The sequence below is a fragment of the Juglans regia genome, chromosome 1, assembly GCF_001411555.2.
Source record: "Juglans regia cultivar Chandler chromosome 1, Walnut 2.0, whole genome shotgun sequence".
NCBI lineage: Eukaryota > Viridiplantae > Streptophyta > Magnoliopsida > Fagales > Juglandaceae > Juglans > Juglans regia.
In genome coordinates, this window is record NC_049901.1 from 22,903,997 (window position 1) to 22,922,053 (window position 18,057).

At 36.6% G+C, this 18,057-nt stretch overlaps 1 protein-coding gene across 4 annotated transcripts in view; it reads right to left on the reverse strand.

The window, feature by feature from the left end:
• The window catches only part of LOC108986636 (phospholipid-transporting ATPase 2-like), a 60,996-nt gene that overhangs the window by 36,692 nt on the left and 6,247 nt on the right, over positions 1-18,057 (reverse strand). For 2 of the 4 annotated variants that reach the window (XM_018959317.2, XM_035687475.1), the window contains exons 2-4: positions 10,050-10,266; positions 9,348-9,561; positions 2,861-2,977 (exon numbers count right to left, since the gene is read on the reverse strand). In XM_018959317.2, coding sequence (XP_018814862.1) covers positions 2,861-2,977; positions 9,348-9,561; positions 10,050-10,174 — 456 coding nt within the window. In that variant the 5' untranslated portion in view covers positions 10,175-10,266. Of the gene's footprint in view, positions 1-2,860; positions 2,978-9,347; positions 9,562-10,049; positions 10,267-18,057 lie in introns of those variants that run through there. The other 2 variants (XM_018959319.2, XM_018959320.2) reach the window with 2 other exon arrangements.

Below are 18,057 nucleotides of genomic sequence, written 5' to 3' on the forward strand. Positions count from 1 at the left end.
CCTGACAGCAGCACAGCAATATCACACATCTAGTAAAGTCATGGATTTTCATGCTTGACATGTTTAGAGGTAAGGAACACATTTAAAGCACATGCATGACACCTAATTACTGCATGTAAAATGTTACATAGTTGCGTAAAACCAGATTTTTATTGAAGGTAGAAATTTCAGCCATATAGAGCATAAACATGATCAATCATTCATTAAGCCATGATTTCTTGCATATTGGCATATCATGTTTGATTAGTTCACTGCTGTATGATACACACACAGCAGCTAGTGACTAGGAAGAAAAATGTTTTAAACATGTGCATACCCAAGACATGTTAGCACGTTAGCATCTGTTTTAACCAAAATGCCCATGAATCCCTTATAATACATCAAAAACATGTTTCTGTCAGCAACCCCAAGTGGAAAAACGGCCACTGTTTTGAGATTTACATGCATTCTAACTTACCAAAAATCATAAGGGCATGTCCACACATACATTCAAAGCATGTAATTAAACTCAAGAGTAGAATGCATGACCCAAGGCCAGTTTTGCTCACTGTCACTAGGTAGACAGCAAGCAACGCTATAGGGCATAGGTTCATATCTTAGTCAATATTAAGAGTTTGAGTTGAAATTAATATGGGATATGTATGTAACTTAATAGGTGCGTGATTTATGTGTTTAGTTGATTCTCAAAGCTAAGGAGATAAGGTAAGTGGCATGATCGTAACATTCAGGTGTCCTGTAACTATTCTGTTTGTGTGAAGAAGTGTTTTTTACCTATGTTATGTACAGCCATATTCAATGTTAGTCCTTTTTTATGAACGCTCGATGAATTATGACAATGTGCTTGTGGATGCAATTATGAATGATATGCTGATTTGGTTGTTTGTTTAGAATGAATGATGTTATGAAAATCACTCTTATGTTATGTTATGCTTATTGATTGCCATAAGTGGATGCCATGTCACAATGAACATGCTTATGTTAATATGCCATGTTTAGTGCTATGCCATGCATATGAGTATGGCACGCCATGAAAACCCTGAAGTCAAAATGTTCACCTGCATCATGATAAGATAAGAAAGAAGTCATGCGAACAATAAGTAAGCTTTAATGATTGGCCTTATGTTATGGGCGGATGTGCAAGCCACAGACCTAAATGTAGTCCACCATATTTTATGCTATGATTTATGCAATCAAAAACAATTGACCAATGCACATATGTTATGATGGCTCAAGTGGTAAAGGCCTTAGGATTGGGGGTATGCTCCCCTCAGGTCTAAGGTTCAAATCCCCTTGGGTGCAAACAATCTCTAGGGGTCATTGGACTGGGGGATTTTCCACTAGAATTACCCAAGGTGGCGAGGTGCACTTGCAGGAAACTCCTTGCTGAGGGCCTGTACACCCCCTAGATTAGTCGGAACACTGTTCCCAGACACCCAGTGCGAATCAAAAAAACACTTGCAGGAAACTCCTAAAAGAGGGTCTATGCACCCCCAAGATTAGTCAGGACACCGTTCCAGACACACAGTGCCAATAAAAAAAAATGTTATGATGGCCGTTATGCAAATGAAAGACAAGATTACAACTCATGCATGAAATGTATTAGATGCATAAAGTCAAATCATTCACTCATCCATGTTACAGGAATTGCCATGATTACTTCTTAAATTCTACCTAAGTTACTATTGAATGATCCATATGCTACATATATATGTGTGTATGTGTGCGTGCCATGATAGTTTTCAAAGCCAAGCCTAAAGTTAAGTTAAATTACGTTTACAATATGATGTGCTATTTACTGAGTCTTCGACTCATTTTTTTTTATGTTTTAATGTCCCAGATGATTATGGCGCAGACACCGAGCAAGAGGACTAGGAGTAGATTTATTTTTCGGAGTCTTAGACCTTTTATTGTCACATAGGACCAGTTTATGCTTACATTACTATGTTTTTTTTTATAAGTAAGAAAGACACTTTCATTCATCAAATGAAATAGGCGAAGTCCATGTACACAGGAAGAATACAAAATAAACACCTAATTACATTCTAATAGCATAAAACAAAAACAAAAACGCATGAGCAAACCCTCCATTAAGTACAATAGCAGAAAACCATTGAAGCAAGGAGAACACAAAAAATTTCCAGAATGGAGGGTCTGGAAATTTTTTCGTTTCCAAGCTAGTTTTATGTTCTTGTCTTACATTACCATGTTCTTGTCTTGATTTTATGAAATCTTACTATGCCAAGCTAGTTTTGTGATTCAATAAAGTGGTACTATTATGATGTTGAATCTCTTAAATGGCTGTAAGGTTACAAATGCATATAACATTGTTGACCTACGCAAAGGGGTGTTATATGAACATTAAGGCCAGTGAAATCTATAGCTATTGTCCAAAGAAATAGTCTTGAAAAAGATGATGTTGGGATTAAAGAAGATTCTAATATCCAGGATTGTGTATAGGATGGTGGATTACTTCGGAAGGAGAAGCTCTTGCCCTTTATAATGATTCCAAGGGTCCCCGATTGTAACATTGAGTAGTCCTTTTGTTGCATAGGCCTCGATGTGACTTGGGTCTTCCTTGGGTCGTTATATCTTTAAATTCAAACCTAGTTCATTACTCTAAAACAGGCCAAATCAAAGGTTGAACGGAATTCTACAAACATAACTCACTATCAAGCTTGCTTGAAGATGTGGTGATATTCTATCTTCATTTCCTGCTGTACTTTCTATAGTCAAGGAACACTTTTCATAGGACATTTTTACTGTTGTTGTTAACAAAATCAAAAATTGAAAAGATCATGCACTTATGACTTTGACCTAAGCAAGCTCTCCCCTAGAATGATATATGGAGCAGTGGATTTACCTCTATATAGCAAACACCCTGTGGATCTGAAGTACCAAGCAAAACAAGATCACAGGGTAATTCATCATTCTCCTGGATCCATAGAATATTACCTACTTGAATATTCTGTGCTCTGACCTACAAGTCAATGTAAAAATGAGAGATGAACAACATACGGTTAGAATATAAAATCTTGAGAAAAAGACAACAGCATATCTATAGTCCATGAGAGAATCAAATCAGACAATCATTGTACTTTCTCACCTTAACAACAAATAGAGTAGCTTCTATTCAAAAAGTCTATTTAACTCTTTTACCAAGGAACCAATGATGATCTACAAATATTAGTACCAGCTATTTTCCCCAAGAAAATAAAAACACTCCACTAATACATTTAGCATAATGGCAAAAACCTAGACAAACATCTTTAGATTATTAAGCTCCAAACTTAAGACACAATAATAATGTTTGATCGGTAATAAATTTCATTTAAAAGAGCAAAAGAGGCAATTTGGGTACCTAGGATGTTTACCAGAAAAACATTTAGCATAATGGCAAAAACCTAAACAAACATCTTTAGATTATTAAGCTCCAAACTTAAGACACAATAATAATGTTTGATCGGTAATAAATTTCATTTAAAAGAGCAAAAGTGGCAATTTGGGTACCTAGGATGTTTACCAGAAAAACATAGAGTTAAAAATAGAAAAACATACAAGAAAATCATGAAAGTAAAGCTGATTAAAGTCTATGGCAGATGTCCAAATGAAGATAGTGAAAAGAAAGTTTTCAGCTCCTCCAACATTCGTTCTCAATCCTCAAAATGGTTTTTGTTCATTTCCCTCCAAAAACACCAAATGAGGCAAATGAACTTCAAACTTTTGCCATTTGTGGGCTGCCACTTTAACCCTCTCCAAGCACAAAAAGGTCCATGTTTTTTTTTCTGGGCATTACCAAAGTGAAGATGCTACGCATGACATAAACTAAATCACCTATTTTTCAATTGCTCCATATTGTGTATTGATAACACAGTGGGACCATAGTAGCTCTAGAGGGGTTGAGGCAAGATATTCTCTATTCATATTCCCTACTCGTGTATTGTAGTAAACACATGAGCAACAAGAAAACCGATGTTGTGCTTTGTGGTGGTCTCAACTAGTATCTAGTCTCTTTTTTCCCCTGTTAATTTTCCTTGAGTTTGAGGTTGGGAGCACATCAACAAATATCTATACCATTCGTTGATCGCTATTTGTTTTGCTCCAAAATGAAGTAGGCAGCCCTAATTTTGACAGCTTACTCCACACTTTTTTTATCGGTAACAGCTAACTCCACTTATTAAAAAATGTCACAGCTAATTCTTATTAATAAAGCTTTATCAAGAAAACAATATTAGAAATCTTGCTCCAGCCATAATTGCTTATGGCATACTTATCAAAATTAATTATAATTGCTTATGGCATGAAAGTCATATTTCTACTTGTGATCTTCTCATTGTTGGCATACTAATGACATCATAATGGCTTTAAGACAAGATTTTTTTCATACAAGTAATGATCATTTCATTAAAAACATTAAAATCCACATTCCATGTACAACAAGACATGTACAATTGCAGAGACTAGAAAATTCCAGATTGGGAATTGTGAGAATACAAGGACATGGGTAGAGCTAAAAAGAACAGGTTTCCTATCCTTGATGCCATTGCCAGGGACAAGATGCGTGAGTTGGCTTCTCTTAACCACCAAGGAAGTTATTCCTAGACTTTTATCATTAAATATATCATTTTTTAAGTAGAGAAGAGAGGTAATCAGTCTTTTAAAATTTTCCAATGAAGTTGGCAATGATGTTACAGGGGAAGATAATATCAGTTATGACAACTGACTCACTGAGGGATTTGTTCACAGACTGCTTTCTCAGCATGGTATTCTGCCATTGGTGATTATCTGTTGGTCACTCCTTGAACCAATCACCATCTCTATTTAATAAAATATATCACCACTGTAAACGACGATACAAATTCTCATATCATCCTTTTCTCATTTGGTTGGCTTCCCATAGTCTATAAAAGAAACACAAAATAATCCTTCTTGGAATTAAATAGACCAAACGCTCTCATTATGTATACCATTGTTATGGCCCCATGGAGAAGAGAGAAGGAGCACGGAGGGGTCTAGGGTTCACAGAGGAGTAACGACGATGGAAGACACAAAGACACAACTGAGGACTTCGAGAGTTAAGTGTTGGGAAGATAGTTGAGTTGAGAAGCCATTCCAAAACGCAGCGTTCCACCTGGGTTGAAGCATCAAAATGCACAGCAGCAGTAAGGAGCAACACACCATTTCATGAAGACATCAGCACATTTCAATATTCCAAAGTGCACCGTTTTATCCATTGTTAAAGTGCACTGTTTTGTTTGTTATTTTCTTTACATGATCTAGAACCTTGTAGGGAATTTTCTAGCTTTATTTCTGTTAGAGTCAGGAGAGGTGTCCATATGTTATTGCTTTGAGTAGTTACTCCTGCGTGGGTATTAGAATCAGGGAATTCACAAGAAAAGGCATCTGAACAATTATCAACAAATCTGAATAGAAACTTTTGGAGGTTAAGGGGCCCTCGAAGAACCCTATATCATTCTTTTCTTATTCCATCATCTCAAGCATTTCCACAAACAGATCATCTACATTCATTCCGCTATTCCAAATCCATACTATCTTGCATTTACTACAGTCATTACACAACCATATTTAACAGAGTCATTACATTTCGAGATCTATCCCGCCATGCAAATTACTTGCCTCCAATCATGTAACGGGTGCTTGGGGGGCTGGTCCTTGAAGAGGAGGGAAGGTTGTAATGCGAGAGAAGGGTGAAGGCTATGCTGGTTGAGAGATGTTGAATGGAAGCAGGAGGGAAAGGAAGTAACGGTTTTAACTGAAGGGGTTGAATAAGTAACGGTTGTAACTACTTTTAGAATAAAAAGGGAAGTTTGGTGTTTAAGTGATACGGTGCGCATTGTAATAATAGGTATAGTGTCGTTTTGTTTGTAGAGTTGTGTTTTGGGGCCTTAAGTGAAACAGTGAGTTGTGCTTTAAGAGATGTAATGTGCGTTTTACGTTTCAGTCATGGTCGTTTTAGGGTCATCTTCATGCTCTGCGGGTATAAAAGCAATGCAGCTTGTGTGTAAAAGTCATTGATTGATCATTGGAGTTTAATACAATTTGGAGGTTGGGAATTCCTCGAAAATTCCCTGTCAAGATTCATGAATGGAATCTTGCGTTTGAGAATCATTCTATCTTCTGGTGTGAATTACTCTTGAGTGAATTCTGTGCATTCAATTGTTAAGGGTTCTGTAGTGTTCTTGTTAGCAAGCACATTACAAGTGGTATCAGTAGTAGTCAATCCTTGCAACGGCGATTCTAATGGCAGATGGCACGCGTGCAGCATTGAAAGGTCAAATTGAAGGATCTCAAAGGCAGCAGGAAATGATGCAAAAGCAGCTGGAACAGCATCAACAAGCAATTTCTGGAATAACTGAAAGGTTAGAACAAGTTTCAGATATGTTGAGATCTATAGTTGATTCTGTCAATATTATGTCTCGTAGAGATAGAGAAGTATCTAATGACACTAGGAATCATGAAGAGGGGGGGTTTTCAGAGAAATTTGAGGTTGGACTTTCCACATTTTAGTGGCAGTGATCCTGCTAGTTGAATCTTTAAGGCCAAACAGTACTTTGATTGTTTTCAAGTACCTTTCCATCAAAAACTAACGGTGGCTTCGCACCATATGGAAGGTGAGGCATTAGTGCGGTACCAAAGTGCCTTTGACTCTGGACAATTTAACTCATGGGAGACCTTAGTTGTAGCAATGCAAGGAAGGTTTGACCTTAAGCATTTGATGATCCAATGGAGGCTCTAACCAAATTAAGACAAATTACTTCTATTAGTTTGTATACATCACAATTCGAGGCCTTGTCTAATAGGCTGAAACGTTTGTTTGATAAGCATAAGATGAGTTGCTTTATTAGTGGACTTAAAGATGACATTCGAATACCTGTGAAAATGTTTAATCCACTGAACCTTGGGGCTGCCTTTAGCTTGGCAAAGCTGCAAGAGGAACATGGGTTGTCCTCAAGAAAATCTTGGAGACAAAATGGCCATTTTGCTGAGAAATGGCCACTTAATAGCGTGGGGCTGGCTGATCTAGCTAATAATGGTCAAATGAATGTATTTCCTCTGAAAAAGGTGAATTCATCTCACATGGATGAAAAAATAAAAAAATGTCTATGTTTCCACTGTGAGGAAAAGTGGAATCTCAATCATGTATGCAAAAATCCGAGGGTTTATTTCTTACATGGAGAGACTACTGACATGCAAGAGGTACTTGACAGTGGGGATGAAGTTGAGGTTCAGTCTCTGCAGGAATCTAAGGAATTGGTTAAGAAGGGAGTTGAGGAACTTGAAGTTTCTATCCATGCCATTTCTGGTTGCATTAACAGTAATGCCATGAAACTCTTGGGTAAAATAGGCTCATTTTTTGTTGAAATCCTTGTGGACTCAGGAAGTACTCACAACTTCCTGGATCCTTTGGTAGTACAAGCAACAAAGTTGAAAGTGGTTGAAGATGGAGGTCTTCAGGTGAAAGTAGCAGATGATACTAACATAGTCAGTCAACCAAGGCAGATGTGAGGAAATGATTAAGGTGCAAGGAACTAAGTTCCTTTCCATGTTCTGACTCTTGGAGGGTGTGACATTGTCTTAGGGGTTCAATGGCTTAAAACATTGGGTCCTATTCAGTGGGGTTTTACAAATACGTCTATGCAGTTTGAGGTTGCTGGTAAGAAACTGTTTTTGCAAGGGTTGTTGTCTGAAAAAGTTCATGTTGAAGCTGGAGTTAACATGATGAAGTCATCCTTCATTGGAAAGCAGGGTTGGCTTTTGCAACTTGTAGCAGTTCAAAATGATGTTGAGACAAAACAGCCTTTACCAGAAGTTGAAGAGGTACTGCACCAATTCCAATCTGTATTTGAGCATCCAGTGGGGTTGCCCCCTCCTCGAGACTTTGATCATCAAATTATCTTGAAAGAGGGGACTGCTCCAGTTTCTGTGAGGCCTTATAGGTACCCCCACTACCAAAAACAGAAATAGGAAAAATTGTTTAAGACTTATTGCTGAATGGGGTGATTAGACCAAGCCAAAGTCCATTTTCTTCACCTGTTCTCTTGGTGAAGAAAGCTGATGGCACATGGAGAATGTGCATGGACTATAGAGCTCTCTATCAAGAAACTATTAAGGATAAGTTTCCAATCCCTGTGATAGATGAGCTCTTGGATGAATTATATGGAGCAAGGTATTTTTCTAAACTTGATTTAAGATCAGGTTCTCATCAAATAAGAGTGAGGGAAGCAGACATTCCTAAGACAGCATTTAGAACTCATGAAGGCCATTATGAGTTCTTAGTAATGCCCTTTGGGATTACTAATGCACCAGCCACTTTTCAAGGTTTAATGAATCATGTCTTTAAACCTTTACTTCAAAAATTTGTCTTAGTCTTTTATGATATCTTGGTTTACAGCCAAGATCTACCTCAACATTTGGAACATTTAAAAACAGCGTTATCTGTTTTACAGCAACATACTTTGTTTGCTTAAAAATCTTAAGTGCAGATTTGGTGTTATGGAAGTTGACTACTTAGGCCATATTATTTCTGGGGAAGGTGTAAAAGCAGACCCTACCAAAATCTCAGCCATGATGGAGTGTCCTTTTCCTAAAGCAGTTAAGGCCTTAAGAGGGTTTTTAGGCTTAACTGGATATTATAGGAAGTTTATCAAAGATTATGGTTCAATAGCTGCCCCATTGACCATATTATTGAAAAAGAATTCCTTTGTATGGACTGAAGAAGCTGAGAAGGCCATTTTGCAACTCAAGCATGTTGTAGCTCATTCTCCAGTTTTGAAGCTGCCAGATTTTTCTCAAGAATTTTCCATCGAGTGTGATGCTTCTGGAGTAGGTTTGGGAGCTGTGTTGATGCAAACAAACAGCCAGCCTATAGCCTATTTTAGTAAAGCTCTCAAGAGTAAAGCTCTACTATTGTCAACTTATGAAAAAGAACTTTTAGCACTTGTGAGTGCAGTTGGCAAATGGAGGCCTTACTTGCTTGGTCAGCCATTTAAGATTAAAACTGACCAGCAAGCTCTTAAGCATTTGTTGGAACAGAAGATAGCCACAGAAGCACAACACAAGTGGATATCAAAGCTACAATGATAAAATATATATCTTATAATTGAGCCAACTACTAATGGCAACTAACTGGCTAACTGCCAGCTGGGCATCTTAAAGTAAGTATATAGTATCGCAGTAGGTGCTGGGCAAGCCAAACCATTTGATCAATTTTAAACGAATTAAAAATTAATTTTGCTCTTTTACTTTAATTTGAAACATAAAAATAAAATAAAATAAAACAAAGTCAAACAACAAAAATAGAAAGAGGATATAGGAAAACTTTTGCGTACAAGTTTTCTTATGCCCTGCCTAACAACCCAGACTTCCTTCTCATTTGCCTTCTTGTCTGATATATATCTATTGTAATCATCCCATGCCTCTTTTGTCGCAGAGACAAAAAAAATAAAGATAAGGGGGCCCCATGTGCTGGCAGGATTCACTGGAGTAATAAGTGGCCATAGCTGAAGGCAAGCAATCAACAAAAAGTATTGGTTCATTAACCGGCTGAAAACAGAAGAAATCAAATTGATTAGAGAAGGGAGGCAAGCAAAAGAGGAAAAATTAACTCCAGAAAATTAGACTAGGTTAGTAATTTTTCGAACATAAAGGTAACAAACACTTGTTCTCGTCCAAAACATACCTAACTACGAAATAAAATAAAATGTTCTATACAAATCACAAAACTTCAAAAAGAGGTGCTAAGCAACATAGCATAAAATCAGCCAAAAAAATCCAAGGGCTCCTTCACAAGTGATTGCAAAATAAGATGAAAAAAACATGAAATAAGTAAGGGGCCATAATGCATCTATTTATGATGTGATCAGCTCATGCTCCAAGGAAATTGTTTGAAGAATAAGTCATAGTCAGCCACAAGTGATGATTGGCACTCAGTTCATAACCGCTAGAGAATGTTCACAATATCACTCAAGCAAACAACTAGATAAGTCGTGATGAGAACCAACAGAAAATCAACAGGTCAGTTGAAGAATCACCTGAACTGTTCCCATAAGTTTTTTGGGAGGAAGTTCAATAAAGTATATTTTCTGTTTGATATGCGATTGTCACAGTAAAGATCATGTGATGATTCATCATCATTGATGTAGACGTAACGCTTCATTGTTGAACTAGAAGCATCTAATCATGTTCAACTCGGGTTTCCAAGTTCACCCCAGACACTTCCACAAGCATTGAAGTTCATAGCGTCACATCCTGCAAAAAAATTAAAAAACTGAGTAGCACAGATCACTATTTCATACATCTAACCAATAGCAGGGAAAACCTACCTAAGACAAAAGGTAAGGAGCTCTAGATCAAAGGGCTATAATCCAAGTAAGCTTTTATTAGTTTAAATAGTAAGTGCACATCAACGTTCAGCATATTGACTACCTGTCAAACCCAAGAATATTTAAGTCCTAAATTAGCATAACCAAGATTTATAATTTATTCGATTGCTAATTTGCGGTTGCTGCCAGATTTTTGGTATTTATTGATTTTATTTCAAATTATAGATTTGTTCTGTATTGAGAAAGTAGAAGAAATCTTCCCTATTGGGATCAATCAGAATTTTGTATTATAAAAACTGCCTTGGAAACTTCAAGAAAAACCTTACCCTGCCACCCTCCCTAAGAGACATTAGGGTTAGGTTAAATCTATTTAAATCAAGGGTAAAGCTTCCAGAACTTTTAAACTCTAAACCCTTCCAAGTGTGCCACCCCTCTCAGGCCTTTTAACTCTAAAACTTTCATCAATAAATTGAATGAAAAATATAGGAAGCCATTCTCAGGTCTGCGCTCCTCTTCACAGCCATTCTCCTTCTACTTTCCATCAACAAACCATGGCAGCAGTACTGGAAATTCTTCCCAGAGTCTGCAAAGCCATATGTAAACAAGAATCTTATAGTTTAACACTTCCCTTCATGGAAAAATTCAAAAGAAAAGCCACTAAGATTGCCTACGATGCATAAATCCAGGTTAGGGACTTCTGATCAAGAAATACAAGTCTGCAAGTATTTCTGCGCCACTTCTAGCTGGCGGCAGTAAAAATCAGTGAAAGCAAGGACTCCTAGAGGTTGAATGAGAAAAATCTCCGAGTCCTTCACTGCAGTAAAAATCATTGCACTAGCATGTTCTCCCCTACTTTAGCAACTTAGCAGCACCTTCTTTCATGCTTTTAAGGACTCCTTAGAGGTTGGACCTTGGTCCAACCTCTAAGTAGAACTCAAAGTGAGTGTTAGGAAATTAGAAACTTCCTATCTACCATGATGTCTAAATTATTTCCTATTGTTTCCAATGATAAAATGAAGAGTTTTTAAGGCTAGGGAAAGCAAGGAACCTTTTTATTTTTCGAAAGGTAAAAGAAATTTTATTAGTAAGGTTGAGAATAGACGTAGTCTAAGTGCATAGGATGTATACAAGAGAAAACACCTAGTCAAGAACTAGGAATAGATTCAAGAAAATCATGAAAGCTAAGTCCGTCGAAGTCTATAGCAATTGACCGTGAAATTAAGGTATCAAAGAAGCATCTAAGTTTATCTGGTGAGCGTTCCTTATCTTCAAAGTTCCTATCGTTCCTTCCCCTCCAAATAGACGACAGTAGACGTATGGAGACCATCTTCCATACTGCTACGCTTTGTGGAATGCCACATAGACCTCTCCAGCTAGCAAGAAGATTGACCACCCTCCCAAGCATAATGCATACTAGCCCCACTACCGAATATATCACCTCATAGGGCCCAAGCCACCCCGCTATGAAGAAGCAAATGGTATATTGTCTCTCCACTTCTCCTACACGTCTAACACCGACAAATTACCATGATACGTCATTTTCTTATGTTCCATGCTCAGAATCTTTCCTAGTGAAGCTACTCAAACGAAGAAAAAAGCAGCTTTAAGAGGCGTTTTACTCCTCCAAATACTGCTCTAAGGAAAAGGATTGTGGTGCTAACTAGTTATGGCCTCGTAGAACAAGCGGACCAAGAATTTCCCTTTTCTAGAAGGGATCCAAAACATCTTATCAATTACTCCATCCCTTAACTCCATAGTACAGAATAGATTTAAAAAGTTAGAGAATGCACCAATTTCCCAATCCAAAATTCTGGTTTTAAATTTTGATCGACTCTGGCCATAATGGCCAGTAACATGTACGCTCTAAATTCTGGAAACTTTTGATCTTTTCTGGCCATTCAGTCTGGAATGTATCAATTTAACTTTACAATATGATACCATTTTCATAATTTTTGAATGTGATAAAATTTTTGTAATTATTGAATAGAAACGGTATTACTATAATTTTGAATCCAAATGGTATCTCTCATTTTATGATTATCTCAAATTCATGATTTTTTTCCCTCAATTCTCTTTTCCTTTTGTTCTTTTTTTTAGGTCTTATTCTCTCTTTTTTAGTTTACTTTCTTAGCTCTTTAGTTTTTTTTTTTTTGTGTATCTCTACTCGTGTCAGTATTTTTCTAATCTCGTCTACTGACACCAATGTCTCTACCTTTACTTTTTATAGGTTTCATCATATTTTCATTTTATAGATTGTCAATTCTTATAGATACACACACACACAAATGTTCATTTATAACGTGTCAATTCTTATATCTGCCTACTACTTAAAAGCGTCTATATGTGTACTGTTCATTACTATGAACAGTAATGAACAGTAAAGAGATTTTTTTCGCATGTTTTTTTTCGTATATCCTATTACTGTTCATCAACAGTAATGAACAGTAAAAAGGTTTTTATTTTTTTTTTTTTTTTGTCCGTATGAATGCCAATATGCAACGTAATACCACAATAGTGCGTGGGGAATGAGGGAGAGGAAGAAAGGAAAAGTGAAGAAAAATATTAATTTTTAGATTTTAAATTTCAACCCGTCATCTTTAATCTTCAGATTTAAACTAACATAAAATAGATAATTAAAATATAAATATTCTATCATACACTTAAAATTAATTTCAATTTATATATATATATTTGCCTATATCTTAAAAGAGGCTATCCTATTACTGTTCATCAACAGTAATGAACAGTAAAGAGGCTGTGTGGTTTTTTTTTTCGCATATCCCTATATTGTTTATGATTGTTCATCAACAGTAATGAACAGTAAAGAGGTTTTTTTTTTCATGTTTGTTTGGTTTTTCTGTTTCTTTTTGAGTTCGTCTGTGTGAATGTCAATATGCGACATAATACCACAATCGTGCATGGGGAATGAGAGAGAGGGAGAAAGGAAAAGTGAGGAAAAATATTGTTTTATAGGTTTTAAATTACAACTCTTCATTTTTAATCTTCAGATTTAATGTAACGATAGAAGTTTAAATATTGATTTAAACTAACATAAAATAGATAATTAAAATATAAATATTCTATCATACACTAAAAATTAACTTCAATTTATAAAATACTAATTTTTCATCATTAAATAAAAGATAAAGTTTTACTAAACATTTTTAAGAGAATAATATTATATCATATACTAAAAATCAACTTTAATTTATAAAATACTAATTTTTCTTCATTAAATAAATAATGAAATTTTACTGTACATTTTTAAGAAAAAAAAACTATATAATTAATTTGAATTTTTAATTAATTTGAATTTAAATTTCTTAATAAATGATGAACATAAATAAATAATAATTTTATTCTTATACATTAGATTATTTTAATATTCGAAGTTACATTTTATTTTTTTCTTCAATTTGGCAAATGTGGCAAACGTGCTTTGCACGTTTACCACCGCTAGTATACACACACACACACACATGTGCATTACAAAGGTCTGGAGTTTTACCGGCTAAAAGACATGTTGCGCATGATATCCGGGGTTCCTTGTTATCAAAAAAGAAAAACTCTTATATATACATATGTATATATGTAGGTAACGAAATATTCCACTCTAGCATCTAAACTGAAAAGAAGTAAAAGACATGTTGCATATGTGCAGTCTCCGAGGCTCCTTGTCATCAAAAAAATTCTTACATATGCATATGTGTATATACATATAGAACAAAATATTCCATTCTAGTATCTAAACTGAAATGGTTATTGGAACAGAAATCAAAACCTCAACCAAAACACTTTCTAGAAACTCAAGTGGATAGATTTTGACACTTGACTTTCTTCATAGTTCATGGCTGGTAAGGCTAGGTAAGCGTTTCTTCATACTTAATCTATGAATTTTAGTCTATTATAGATATACACTGGTTATGGAAGTAAGATTATTTTTAGTATTTGACTTATACACATGCTGCTTCCAAGTGAAAAAGATCTGATTTCCTTGCAACTCCATTTCTAAAAATATGTTTATGACAAGATGATGAAGCTTATAGAACAGATTTTTTTTTATACAAGAAAAATTATTGATCCACATAATTAGGCATAGCCCAAGCACATAGGTGGTATACAAGAGAGAAACACCTAATTACAATCTAGAGCTAAAAAAAGTAGCATAAAAATTATAAAAGCTAACCCCCTCCAATACAATAGCCGTTGCCCAAAGTAACAATGTATGAAAAAATAAATCTCCAATTCCCCCCAACAAACGTTCTCTATTTTCAAAGCAACATCCATTCCTCTCATTCCATATGCACCACATAAGACATAATGGCACCGTCTTCCAAGCAACCACTATTTGACAATTCCCTGAATTCCACTCCAACAAGCCAAAAGATCCACCACCCTCCTAGGCATCAGCCATGCAATATCCAGCCTAACAAAGATCCCATCTCATAAACCCTTCACCACATCACAATGGAGAAGAAGATGATCCACTGATTCACCATTCCTTTTACACATAAAGCACCAATACATAATAAAAATACCATGCTTCCTCAACTTATCAATAGTCAAATTTCCTATCAAAAGCCAACCAACTGAAAAAAGCAACCTTGAGAGGCACTTTACTTTTCCAAATGCACTTCCAAGGAAAAACAATAGATGAATGGTTCGACATAATTTTGTACAAGGATCTAACTGAGAATTTCTTATTCCCGAGATGAATCCACAGCAATTTATCCTCCCCGCCACACTCCCCCCGCCACACTCCAAGTTCAATGCATACAAGATGCTGTAAAAATCAGATATGTCCCCCACCTCCCAATCCTGAATAGCTCTAATGAACCTGTGATACCCCATATGATGTGTAAGGGTAGGTGGTGTATGGAATCTCACATTGCTTGGGAATGAGAAGTTATTGCTCTTTATAATGTTCCAATAGGACTCCAATTATATCATTGACTAGTCTTATATGAGTACAGGTCATGTGATTTGAGCCTTCCATTGGGACGTTGCAAATAGTATTAGAGTCTATCCCAACCAGAAATGTGGGACTTGAACCGTGCCACCTATGATGGATGGACCAAACAATAAAGTCGAAAATTTAAGAGGGGAGATTGTGATACCCCATATGATAAGAGAATAAGGTAGGTGGTGTATGGGATTTCACATTGTTTGGGAAAGAGAAGTTCTTGCTCTTTATAATGTTACAATAGGGCTCCAATTGTATCATTGAGTAGTCCTTTTGGAGTATAGGCCATGTGATTTGAGCCTTACATTGGGCGTTACATAACCTCACATTCCACTAAACCTAATAGAAAATAAAGAGTAAAAATAATTGCAAGGGGAAATACACTAAGTTTTAAAACCAAACTCTTTATTCTTGATTCAAATAAATAATTTTTTCATCATCAAATAAAATGATGAGTTGTAATAAATATTTCTTAGGAGAAATAAAATCATCTAAATAAGTAAAGTTTTTTAACATAAAATAAAATAATGAATATTAAATAATATTCTTAAAGAAATAAAATGATTTTCTAAAACGATATTATTTTCGGGGCTCCACAATTAAAGAGGCTGACTTAAAATTTTAGGCTTGGTCTAACAACACTAAAAATACCCCATTTAAATAATTTTGGACTTTTAAAATATTTGGAGGATTTTAAAATACTTGGCTCAATTTAAAAATCACCCGCTAGATTTAAAAATGAGAATTCAAGATGAAAGACTTTTAGGTGAGGCTCATGACCAACCCGAGAGGAAAAAGGAGCGGTTGGTCACACATACCCCCTAGCCCAAGGGTTATACCACTTAAGCCAACCCCTAGGGGTTTATGTATGGTTTTTTAGTGGGTGGTTCTTCGCTTGGGAGCGTAAATATATCACATCTTCTCTTTGCTGGTGATACTTTAATTCTTTGTGAGCCAGATCCTAATTATATTCGTTCATTGAGAGCTCTCTTACTTTGCTTTGAAGTTGTTTCAGGCCTTGGTGAATTTGTCTAAGTCTGAAATGGTAACTGTTGGTTTGGTACATAATATTGGGGATTTGATTGAAATCTTGGGTTGTAAGGTGTCGTCTTTTGCCAGTGAAGTATCTTGGTCTTCCATTGGGCCCCCCTCATAAATCCAAGACAATATGGGATGGTTTTATTGAAAAGATAAATAATAGATTGGCTGGTTGGAAAATAATGTATTTATCTAAAGGGGGAAGAATCACTTTAATTAAGAGTACTTTATCTAATCTTAATATCTCCACACCAAACATTATGCCAAAATCTGACCCTAGATCCTCTACCCACCACAAATCTGAAATTGCTAATGAATTCCTCCCATCCATTCCGAATAAATTTCCATACACCCACACCGTACACTCCTCTCACTTCATTTGAGCTCCAACCTCCCCAAATGTTTCCAAATTTGGCATCATTGACAATCCTCCATAAAGCATCGATGTCCTAATGATACCACCACAACCATTTCCCAAGTAGAGGGAGCGAGATACGAAGGGGAAGAGAGGGAGGTCGTTGGAGGGAGGTCATTGAAGGGAGACAAGCTTACCGGCAAGGGTGGCGCGGCTGGTGGGTGGCCATGAGGGGAGTGGGAATCGGTAGAGGGAGATGGAGGCGGCACGATGTAGGGGGGGGAAGAAAAGAGGCTCCACCTCTGGCAGCACCTCCCGCACACCTAGACCACCACAACCACCATCGCAACCACACGACACCGCAACCAAGCCCCTTTGTGTTGAGCACCACCCCTCGCCGTCCAGAAAAACAAGCCCCACACCGTTTTCTCGGCCTCTACTCTGCCCTCGTCTCTAGCCCCACGCCGCCATGTGCCACTAGGTCATTGTCGAACTCCTCTGTCATTGTACCACCACCATGGCCAAGGGAGGCCACCACACCACGTCCAGTTGTGCAAGCCCCAAAAGCATGACGACAGCAACCATGAAGCACCACCTCAGTAACACCTCAAGTCACAACAACAGCACCTCAGGCCACCATGGGCCTCCATGCTCAACCACCCGATTCAATCTGTTTTGGTGCAGAATTTATGTATCTATTGAATGTGAAGTTTTTGATTGGGTTGTGTCGTGTGAAGTAAGGGGGTGATTATGTAGTGGTGAAGTGGCCGGATGCCATGTGTAGGATCGGGATGAACTAAGTACTTTGATGTGCCGTGTGAAATGAGGTTTGGTTGGGATTATAATGGAGTTGTAAGTGAAGTATGGGGTTGTGTTTGTTTGTTTTATGTGGAGTTTAAATGGACTATGGATTTAGTATGTGTATTTTGTGTTGGTTGTGTATATTGAGTTTAAATGGATGATGGATTAATATGTGTGTTGTATTCATTGTTAATAGGCTTATTGATTGAGAATAGTATTTGTGAAGGTTGGGATATGGTGGAGCCATGTGATTGGGTTGTTTGTTGTTTATTGGGTTTAAATGGATAACGGATTTAATTGACATAACTATATTGTAGTGGAGTTGAAAAGCATGATAATGATGTTGGTTTTTAATTGAACAAATTTTGTATATTTAATGTGTTGACTATGATAAATTATAAAGAGTGATGTATCGGGTTGACTAAAGAAGCTTGTATTGAATGTGTGGTATGTGTATGAAGCTTGTAAAGCTTTGTGAATGTGCGGTGTAGGTTTATAAATTATATGGGCAGATTTCATGTATTGGATATGTTGGTTTGGATTGCAAGGGTGTGGACAGT